General features: G+C 39.0%; 1 protein-coding gene across 2 annotated transcripts in view; it reads right to left on the bottom strand.

Annotated features, from left to right (window-relative positions):
• Positions 1 to 4489: 4489 nt before the first annotated feature.
• Positions 4490 to 12001, bottom strand: part of grik1a (glutamate receptor, ionotropic, kainate 1a) — a 54937-nt gene continuing 47425 nt past the window's right edge. The window contains exons 15-17 of one of the 2 annotated variants that reach the window (XM_034683846.1): positions 8199 to 8449; positions 7450 to 7618; positions 4949 to 5060 (exon numbers count right to left, since the gene is read on the bottom strand). In XM_034683846.1, coding sequence (XP_034539737.1) covers positions 7493 to 7618; positions 8199 to 8449 — 377 coding nt within the window. In that variant the 3' untranslated portion in view covers positions 4949 to 5060; positions 7450 to 7492. Of the gene's footprint in view, positions 5061 to 7449; positions 7619 to 8198; positions 8450 to 12001 lie in introns of both variants that reach the window. The other variant, XM_034683845.1, reaches the window with a different exon arrangement.

The following is a 12001-nucleotide window of genomic DNA, read 5'->3' as shown; positions in this document are numbered from 1 at the left end:
ACAGTTGAGTGAAGTTGCTGTTGCAATACTTGCTACGAGAGCCTACATGCAAATTCCCATTCAATTTAAATTGGACTTGGTTATTTAATTATCTTATGATGATATACATCTTTTTACCTTCGGCTAAATTAATGTAACAACAAACGTATGTGGGGTTGTCTGTCGTGGAAAATAAAAAACAGAATGAGGATTTCTTTCTTTTTTTTATTGAGAAATTCTCCAACTTCATAAGATCAACCATTCAAATCCCTTTAAATCATCCCATGAACAGTCTTTAATGAAACAATTGAGCTGTTTTACTCTTAATTTTATGTAATGCTTTCACTTGACATTAATTTTAATTTAGGGTATCAAGGGTGTCTCACATATGTAATCTAATTCTATAATTTGGGTGAAGGCCATAACAGTCTTTGCTGAAATGAAAACTAACAACCCAAAATCATAAGCCTAATTATTCAAATAATGTTTTAAGGTTAAAAGGGCATTAGGCCTTAGAGGAGGGGTCTATAAGAAACAAACATAAATCATAACCTGGGTTTTCCATCATTTTATTTTATTTATATTATTTTTGTTTTCTAACCATGAAGCCACTTCACCTGAACACCAGCAGATGAGAGCATTGCCTCTGAAATATTTACTGTCAGGCTTTCAGACACTAGTGGAGAGAGACAGAGACTCAGGGAGACAGAGAGAGATAAATGATGCTCTGCACCTCCAGCAGTCGTCCTTCTCCTCGTTTGTCTTCATTGACAGGCTGTTGACACAGACCTGCCTTATCAGCCCCAGAGGCTGCTTGTCTCATTGTGATGGATGGGACACACTCAAACGTCTGCCACTCTTTTCTGTTGGAATCAGAGTTGAGTTGGATTCTTCTGTACTCTTATGTACAGCTGTGAGCCTGGTTTAGATGGAGAGGCAGATCTGACAGGTTTGAAGGATTTAAATGTGAGATTTGAGATATGTTGAGAGGTAGAAAATCTCCATGAAGTGCTTTGTGATAAGGCAGTTGTGTTTTTTTTTTCACAAAGAGTGGTTGAAATGTTTTTTTTCTTAAGATGCCTCATTGAGCTGTCTCCCTATCTTGCTTTCTCCAGACATTTATCTCAATCTCTTTCTTTTCATCTATGCAAGAGGTATAGAAGAATGGATTGTAATCTCTAACCTTCTTACTGATGGTACACACAGACAGATGCCACCATCCCTTTATCTCTCCCCATTCCGCTCTCACCTCTCCACCACACACACCAAGGTTGCTGTCTCTGTGCTTCAGGATCATTGAGACAAATAGTTCCTGTGGGTGAAACAAACAGGGACACGCAGGTGAAGACAGAAACATTGTCCAAAAAGAAGATCATGCAGGAGTTCAGGTGAGGTCGTAAGGAGCCGCGAGACAGGAGGGGGTCTCGCTCAGCTGTGCAGGATGCCAAGGTCAGAGTTGTAATCCATGGCCTCGTTCATGACGGATTAGATAATGATAAAAAAATACTGACTTTGGTTTTGATTAAGAATTATGGGGTTAGGAGATTAGAGGCAAGCAAGCGCTATAGCATTGGACTGAGCCCAATCCCAGAATTAATCTGAATACCAAAAAAAGAGAAAACTCATTACATGGAGAGATTAAGAAAAGCTTGGTCCAATTCTCTCAGGATGCACAGCAACCAATGCACACCATGCACCATGGAGAAAATGTTACAACAAACCTCTGACTCACGTCATTTATTAAGTATTTAAATCAATTCTCTGCGCTCTGAAATGTCAATGCATTAGCTGCTGAGAGAAGAGAAGCCGACGTCAGTGTTGTAAATCCTGACATTATTGATGATGAATTAAAGAAAGATTAAACGCTTACAGTTCTTCGTTCTCAGTTTGGTTTGTTTGTTTTCCTTTTTTTTTGCTCTATGATTTATTTGTGTGCATTATTTGTTCATGTTGACACAGATTTCTTTGCACTTGTTCTGTGTTGAATGCATGTTTGCTCTGTAAGTATTTTACTGACTGCATTGTAAGGAACACTTTATATCCAGTCCACTGAGAGGACACGGCAGATGTGTAGTAGGACTAAAGAGATAAAAAAAAAACTGGAGATGCTGATAAAAATAAGTGGATCAAAGGTTAGGGTGAAAGGTGACTAAGACAGAGCATTAGTGAACATTTTCAATACAGAGGAAATATGCCGTCCTCAGCATATGGGGAATCCTCTATTGTAACAGGGAGGATTTGTAGGATTTGCCGATGCAAATGTAAATAAATGTTAATGAAAATATGAACTGATGCTCTCTGTATTCATGCTGCTTAGAGGTTACTGCTGCAGCTGCTGCATACACAGCCAGAGGACGGTCCGGCTTAAATTAAATGTTTGTTTGAGCCGTAATTACACGGAAATTGAATTAACCAGCAAGAAAAACAAAACATATTTAATTAAATTGATTGTTTGTCAATTTTCAGCGTTATCTGCATTTATCAAAGGAGTGCAAATAGTGAAAAAAATGTTTTATCCTGCAGTCATTACAGTTGTTCTCTGTGTTTGCAGCTCTGGATAGAAGACTGCAGTCTGTCTCAGCCTGAATTTGTTGCAACATAAAATACCAAGTTTGGACACAACTTCTCATTGTTTTTTAATTTATTCTGATTATCTTCAACATTGTAGTTTAATACTGAACAGCTCAACTGATGGTCTCAAACACTTTAAGAAGGCATCTAATTCCACAAGTTAACTCTTGACAAGGCTCATGTTAATCCAACATAATTCAAGGAAACGACCTCATGAAGCCGGTTGAGAGAATACCAAGAGTGTGCACTACTTTAAAGAATCTAAAATAAACATATTTTAGAATAGGTTTTAAAGATTATTTTATTGGTTTTTAAATGTCTTAAAGGTCTTGCTCCTTCTTATTTATCAGATTTGCTTTTTCATATAAGCCAGTGAGAGCCCTCAGGTCGTCAGGTAGTTGACTTTTAATTGTACCAAAAGCTAGAACAAAGACTCAAGGTGACGTAACCCCATCCCGGCCGACGTCTGTGGAACACCCTTACTGAAGATCTGAGGGCTGCACAGAGCATCAACATTTTTAAAAGCAAACTCAAAACCTACCTTTTTAGTCTCTATGTTGTGTTCTTAATCTTAGGATTGTGGGGTGGGTTTGGGGTTGGGGTTGGGGTTGGGGTTGGGATAAGGATGGGGGGGTATTTTTATTTTTATTTTTAAATATATGTCTTTTTTATTATTATTATTCTATTTCAAGTTGTTTTTATGTACAGCACTTTGTGTTACAATGTCATTGTATGAAAAGCACTTTATAAATAAAGCCTGATTGATTGATTGATATTGTGGTTTGTTTAACACTTATTTGTTAATTAAATAATTCCATCTGTGTTCTTTCATAGTTTTGATGTCTTCAGTATTAATCTACAGTGTTGGAAATAGACTAAATAAAAAAAATTGAATGAGAAGTTGCGTCAAAACTTTTGACTGGTAGCGTATGAACTGGCTTCAAAAGTGCAGTGCACACAGGTGAAGTGGCATCAGAAATGTTAGGCCAAAGCATGATAAGGGCATGGAAACATCAGGATGTCCAAGATGTTTAGTGGGATTTTTAAAAAAGCCAAACAAAGAGAAAAAATCAGCAGAGAGAGGCTGTAAAGTTGCACTGCATCCTGGTACAGCCTTCAGAGCAGTAGAACGCAGCTTTCTTCCAAAAAGCCCATTCTTAATATTTCACTGCTTGAGTTTACAACATTAACCATCAGCAGTGATTGAACAATCTCATAAAAACAGAGTGAAAATCCCCTTCTTCTAAAAGATCTCTTGGCCTGTATGCCTCCTTTTTTTTGTGTAAGAATGATTTTATGTGGGAACTTTTGTTGGAGTTACTACTTTTTACTAAATAAAGGTTTTATGTTAATTTTATGGTTCTGGATCTGGATCATAATCTTACATCTCACCATATATTATAACGTGCCTTGAATCTGCTGGTGGGTGAGGTTTATAAAATGTTCGTCAACCTTGTAAAAAACTTCAAGAGAATCTTTACTCTCTTATAAATGCACACATGCTCTGAGATCCACCGTCACCACTGGGAGACAAGCTCTCCCCTCAGGCTTTCAAATCTGACAATAGCAAACAGACGAGGCTTTTACACCCGTGGGGAAAAGGAAATTGTGCTTTGTCTTTGACCTCCTGAGAATTTCATGCCTACAAGAAGACAGCTTCTCATTTTGTCCTTTCCTCCTCTCCATATCATTTTCTTTCTCTGGCGTTCTATATTTTCAGGGATCACAAGCGTTGTGAGGCTGTGTGTCTGCGATGTCGGGGCTTGAAGGGTATAAAACAGCAGGTGTGCTCCTGACTTTCCTCAGAGGTCCTTATCTCTTTTCCGTGGCCAGGGTTGGCGCAGCAATCCGCTCTGAAGCTACTTTGCCACCTGCCAGTGGGCATATAAAGAAATGTGCCCAACAAGCATGAACAACAACACCAGCAGCAAGTCAGACAGAGGTTTAAAAAATGCAAAAATCTTTTACTCTGAAAATCAGTGACGTTTTTGCACATTTACACAACGGGTGTTTCTATAAAGTGTGCAGATTCAACTCTGCAAACTGCTCAGAACACTAAATTACAGCCATGAGGGAACAGTAATATTATGAGAGCTTTCATTCAATAGTCATCACCTCAGTTATGTTGATACAAGGCCAAGACTACACCTGTGTATACTACACCTACAGTATAATGCTTAATGTTTAATCCATACACATACAGTATAAAGACAGGGATGAGAGGAACAAAACATCATCCAACGTCATGTCATCCGGTGTTCCACACAAAAGTATCGGAGGAGTGGAAAGCGATCCATGTGTCAGTCTCTGATCCAAGTTCCAACAGTTTATAGATCCAAGGCTCACGTGCTGGAGTCCCGTCTCGCTCCCTCCCGCCTTGAGGTGCGTTTGGGTTGACAGAAGATACAAGCTGACTTGGCTGCGCTGTGGGGTCGGGACCTTCTCCGGGCGCCTTTGTAACACTGCAGGGAGATGCCCAACTCCTCCATCATGGCGCTGAAGGACACGCACTGCCAAAAGAGAAACAATGACAGCCTGGTTGAAGACGTAAATAAAGCTCATTTCCAAAACAGCCATTATGAACTTTATGAACTTTGGCTGGAGTGAATAGACTGCATTAATGTGCCATTATACAAAAATGAGTGCTGCTGTATGAGTGCATTAACTAAACAATTACTGCATACAGTGTTAGCTGAAATCTATAGCTTTGGTTCAAAGCCAAGGTAATGACAGCTGATTCATCCAGATTGCAAGTCAGCTCAAAAGTCAGAGCAGACAAACACAAGGACTGACAAAGCACACATAAATTGCAAATATACATAAAGGAGTTGTAAAAGGCCGTTGTCTCATCATAAAAAAATCCAATTACACAGAAAAGATGAGCGACACTCTCTGCTGTGCCACATCCCAATGCAGAGGGCTGTGAATTCATACTGTAATAATATGAAATGATCAAAAGAGAGGGCCATCTGAAATAACAAGCCTTTTCCTTCTTTGATTCAGTACAATGATACCTCACATCATATCGATTAATCTTCAAACATGTTGGTTCATCTTTTATTTCCTCTACTCCTGAGGGGGTTGCAAACAAAATGTATTTACAAATCATCATTCACAGCACACAGTTATACCGTTTTATCTGCCGGTTTTAGCACAGGAGGACCTTGGAAGGTCTCCTCCTTTCATCCTCGGGCTTTGCCCAAGGCTTCTCGATTGAATCTGGCTTCCTGCAGGGTTTCCCACGGATTCTGCTAAAGCTCAGAATCAGTGAGCATACCTACCTCGTACCAAGCTTAGGTCTTAAAATTTGAGAAAGAGGAGCAAATGCAGCTATTTTATAGACTTGTTGGACATAAAAACCTACTGATGTATGTAATATGAAACAAGTGAAGTCTGAATTTCAGATGATTTTACTGAAATATCAAACAATAGATCATTCAGCCCACCTGAGGTTGTTCTTTTTAAGATTCACTTTTGGAAAAAGAAACAACAAAGACTGAACACACCTCACTTTAAAACATTGTTGACTCTGCTCTAGTTTAGTTATATATCTTATATGTTTATTAGTTGAACATGCTCTGGTTTTAGACCCTTTATCAACAGTGGCGTCATTATCCCTTTTTGTTGTCAGAATCAGTTCATAGTGTTTCTAAATTCTATTACAGAGATCGATTTTGTAACCACAGATAACAAGGTCAGTTGAGGGGAGCAGTGAAAGTCTGTCTATCCCGCTGTGATCCCGTTCATCTTCACTACAGTTACATTTCTCCACTCCCCAGAAGGTATTTAACAAATCACAACTTAACTCCCGGCTCTGGATCTGTTGTCAGGGGACATTTTAACCTGAAACATTGTGTTGTTCTATCACCGTTATCCAAATTTCAGCGAACCAAACCAGTCTGCTAACGAGCTTAATGAGGAGGAAAATATTCAAATAACTTTGCCTGTCTTTTGATTTCCCTCAAGGCATTCAAAGTCTGCTTCTGAAGTGTACTCGAGTGCCTACTGAGACAGACTTATTGAATAAAGACAAACTTGTGGGCTGGTATTGGAGGGCTGCGAGCAAAAAAGCAGCAGGGCAGCACCGCAGAGCTCTCTGCTGAACTGTAAAAACCACATTTGTATTCACTATCCTGAATATTATTATTTTTTGGCTGAAAATCTTCCAAACAGGTGACTATGATTACATTTTAAAACTGAGGAGTTTTAAAACTTTACTGATGAATGAAGTGCTGTCTATAATTATAAAGTTTTTACAGGCATTTAGTGCCAAGAGGAGGTAGGGCTGTACTGCCTGCCTGTTCATGCTGTATAAAACAAGTTAGGTACTTCCAGGATAGCAAAGTCTGTAAATCCTGCTGCTTAAAATGTTAAACTCAGTCAAGATGTGTGTCTAACATGAGTCTGGTCCTGCTGGAGGTTTCTGCCTGTTAAAGGAAGTTTGTCCTTGCCACTGTAACTTGCTGTAAATGCTGCAAAGTGCTCTGCTCATGGTGGATTAAGATGAGATCAGACTGAGTCCTGTCTGTAAGATGGGACTGGATCTTATCCTGTCTTGATGTTGGGTCTTTGTTGATAATATAAGAGAGTACGGGCTAGACCGGCTCTGTTTGTAAAGCGTCTTCAGATAACATTTGTTGTGATTTGGCACTATACAAATAAAGATTGATCGATTGATTGATTGATAAACCGTAAATGCTTAGAATATCAAGTTTTCTTTTTTATCCTTAGGCCAAAGGTAACAAAACAATCAAGAACAAAATTCCAATTAACATATAAAAGGGACACTTTACAGGGAGGAAATGTGAGCACGGAGATAAGGTACTGAAGGGGGGACAGAGGCCGGTACAAGGAGGGTATTTTCAACATAGGCAGACATATGGACACCTAATTACAAACCTATCATCTAGAGTGTGTATGTGTTGTAAATGTGCTGCCATGGCTAGTCAGTGTCATCTCCCAGTAGCCTGCCGCTCTCCAGATCAGTGGATAAGGAGGTGCCAGAAGAAGAGGTGGAACCTCGCCGCTGGAACTGACGGGACTGCACCCCGTAAAAGAAACAAAAGGCCTGACGCCAGCATGCAAAGAAAGAAAGAAAAGGGAAGAGAAAAAAATAATAAAAGGGATGGAAGAACACATGTAAAGAGGTTGAAGCCAAACAGAAATGTTACAAATAATACAAAAACAGAATTAAAGATATAAGAGTTAAAGCATGCTTCTACATAAATTAACTCCAAGTGACACCAGCTCCAGAATGAGAAAGAATAAGGTAAAAAATAAAAGCAACGATTCAGTTGTCAGTTATTCTGAGCTGCTTTCTCTCCCCTTTTACTATAATTTAGTAATTCATTCAGTCCTTGCAATGCCACACTGTCAGACACTAGTATAATGTCAAAAATTCATCGAGGCTCTCTCTAATTTAAAACCACCAAGTGCAAATTTTACCAATTATGTTTCATTAAATAAATTTTAATAGCGCAAACCCAGTTAGAAAAACACTTAAATTAAAATATTTATTAGTTACAAAGAAATGTGTGCCAGAATAAATTTACATATATTTTCTGATTTCAAACTCTACTTAACGCTATTTTAAAAGAAAGATCTGATTCTCCTCAGCAGGAGATCAGCAGCTCCCAATCATCACTCACCTCCTCTATGTCTGCGTTCCTGCGGGCCTTGTAAATGAACTCTCCGATGGCCACAAACACAGAAAGAACCAGACCAGCAGCCAGGACGATGAAGATACCACCAATGTTCTCCACGCCCAGAGCGTTAGCCTCCTTGTTGTCCTCTTCTGGGCAGCCGTTGCCTCTCCACCACTTCTCCTTCATCATGTGCAGCTTTCCCTCTTCCTGCAACTGGAGGATGGCTATGGTCACTTTGTCCCTGTATGGAGAACCTGGAAGAAGATAATGTGAAGAAGAGACATTAGAACAATAAATGCTAATGCATGCATGTTCACAACTGTTTTTTGTTACAGATAAATACCTGAATATTATAAGAACGTAAGCCGTGCTGAGGAAAGCCCCTCCAATCCCCTTTTCAACAGTGTTTTAGGAAACCATAATTACTTTAATACAGTGATTTTAAGCTTTTGCTTTGAAAACATAATTAACACCAGAGACAGGGAACATGACTGTACATGCATCATGAAGATCTGAATTTGCATTCGTGTTTATTGTTATTCAAAATGCATCACACTGCAGATCTGCACTAAAAGTTCATTTTTCTCTCTTCTTTCTCTGATGTATGTTTTTATTACCACCATAACTATACAGTATGATACAATACGTCATGATAGGATATGATAAAATACTGTCCAATAAAGTAATATGACATGTTTTGGTAAAGGGAAATTTTACCAAACAATACGATACCATAACGTACCCTATGAGACTGTATAATACAATACTATACAGTATTAAACTATAGGATACATGTTATGGTACTGTGGGATGCCGGTCCTTTACAATACAATACTTCAGAGCACAATATATACACACGATATGATACGACACAATATGATACAACAATGTATGACACCACACTGTAGGATACGATATGATGCTATCTGTTCCAATACTGTCTGATTTGACTTTATTTACAGTCTATGTGTCTGATATGATACAATCAAATACTGTCTGATATGACACAATCAAATACTGTCTGATATCATACAATCAAATACTGTCTGATATCATACAATCAAATACTGTCTGATATCATACAATCAAATACTGTCTGATATCATACAATCAAATACCGTCTGATATGATACAATAGATACAATACGACACTATGATACGATCGTATACTGTCTGATACGATACGATCGGATACGATACAATACTATGTGCTACGATACGATAAGATACTGTCTGATATGATACGGTACGGTATGATACGATATGATCCAACACGATAAGATACAATACAATGCAATACGATACGATACAATACGGTACGATATGATCCTATCCAATACTGTCTGATATGATGTGATACGATACGGTACGATATGATACGATACATTACAGTACGATATGATACGATCCTATCCGATACACTATGATGCGATCCAATAATGTCTGAAATGATACGATACAATACGCTACACTACGCTACTTTATGATACGATACTATACGCTACGATATGCTACGCTACGATACGATACGCAACGTTACGATATGATCCTATCCGATACACTATGATACGATCCAATAATGTCTGATATGATACGATACGCTACACTACGCTACGTTACAATACGATACAATAAGCTACGCTACACTACGCTACGTTATGCTATGTTACGATACGTTACGTTACGATACGCTACGTTACGATACGTTATGTTACGATACGATACGATACGCTACGTTACAATACGATACTATACGCTACACTACGGTACGATAAGATACGCTACGATACACTACGCTACGTTACGATACACTACACTACGTTACGATACGTTACGTTATGATACGATACGATACGCTACGATACACTACGCTACGCTACGATACGCTACGCTACGATATGCTACGATACGATACGCTATGATACGTTACGTTACGATACGATACTGGCTAAAAAGATACAATACAATATGTACGGAACGATACGATACACTATGAAACAATCCAATACCGTCTGATACAATAGATACAATATGATCTGATCTGATACTGGCCAAAAAGGTACAATACAATATGTATTTAACGATATGATACAATACAATCTTGTCTAATACACTACAATATGTTATGATCCGATCCAATCCTGTCTGAAATAATGCCATAGGATACAATGCTGTATGATTCAATACGATACGACATAATATGTATGGAATGATACGTTACGATGCAATTTAATTCCATACGTTACAATACTTTTCGATACAACCATGTGGGATACGATTCGATTCAAATGATACTGTATGATACACTAAGATATATGATATATTCCAATACTAGCAGATCCGAGACGATACGTTACGTTTGATATTATAAAATGGTACACTTTCCCCTTAAAGAAATATGTCCCTGAGTTCAGTGCTGCACACATTTGGCTGCCTCCACACTGGTCTTAATCAATCAAAAAAAAACAACAACGTGTAAACAGAAACACACTTATCAAAGAAAATCACAAAACAACATGCATTGGACGTTATCTATATTGCACATTTTGTATAAAACCCAACATATTTTACTATTGGTATTTTCTGCCTTTTGCATGTCTGTACGTCTGAAGCTGCACATGTCTGCCAATCCCTCTGCAGTCACTAATCTATGTTTATTGTGATCAGAGAAAACAGAGAAAATTATACAGTCCTTTGAGGAAATGTGAAATGTGTCATTTGTGACAATATAACGACAATGAATCAACTTGACTTAACACAGCCAGGATTCACTTGTATCTGAATGTACCCGTGTTCCCTTTTGTAGAAGCATCCACCTTAGCCTAGCTTAGATTAGTGATGCAGAACTAAGCCTTATATGAATAAGCTTTAGCCACAGCTTGTGAGAACTGTGAGGAGATGGTCACAGTGCAATGATGAGGCTGTTCAAAGGTGATCGAGTGGGACCTGAGACGATGGATGAGAGGAAAAGAGCCTGCAGGAAAGAGGGCATGAAAAAGATGAAGCAGATTACAGATGCATTTGACAGGAGTGGCTGCTCAGGGGAAGGACAGCCACAGGAAGAGGAAACAACAGCAGAACAAGTCAAGGCAGGAGAGGGGTGGAGGGATGAAAACCATCACTGGTTACAAGAAAATCAGAGCACAGGTGATTGCAGGAGACATGGTAGGGGCAAAGATGAGGAAAATTAAACCACTTTTATTAGATTTGACAAAAAGGCTTTTGTGCACTCTCCTCTTCCACAGAAATTCCCCTCCACTTTTCACAATATCCTCCAGCACACTCCTAAATATTGGAGCTATCAGCACAGCCAAGGCACGGTTGCATTTTGCTTGAGGGCACATCCTCAGGGTGCTTCAGCGCTTCATTTTAAGCTGTGTTTCGTTTTAAAACATGTCTTTAACCTGAACCTGAACCTTTGCTGGAGGAAACACATCAAACAACAAAAAAAGAAAGATTTGAAAGGTAAGGGTTCTGACACAGCCAGCTTCCTTGTAAAGTTATCACTGGACCCAGCAGTCTGCCTTTGGATCAAGCTTGCTAGTTCTTGCAGTTTGCACCAGACTGACTACAAACAAATGGTGTGGGTGAATCCACCTTCAGCTCTGCATCAGACTGGACTGGATGAGTTGCACTGCTGCCCACTACCAGAGAGTTCAGTGCCAGCTTAACTTTCTGAGGAGGATCTGCTCATTATCCATCTGCAGTGCTGTAACACAGATATTCTTACACTCTGCTGTGGCCGTCATCATATCTTACATCCAACTTTTTCAAAGCAGATGTGTGTCTAACATGAGTCTGGTTCT

The sequence above is a fragment of the Notolabrus celidotus genome, chromosome 5 (assembly GCF_009762535.1).
Source record: "Notolabrus celidotus isolate fNotCel1 chromosome 5, fNotCel1.pri, whole genome shotgun sequence".
In the NCBI taxonomy this organism is placed as follows: domain Eukaryota; kingdom Metazoa; phylum Chordata; class Actinopteri; order Labriformes; family Labridae; genus Notolabrus; species Notolabrus celidotus.
Note: the sequence above shows the minus strand (reverse complement) of the source record. Positions and strands in the feature narration are given on the sequence as shown.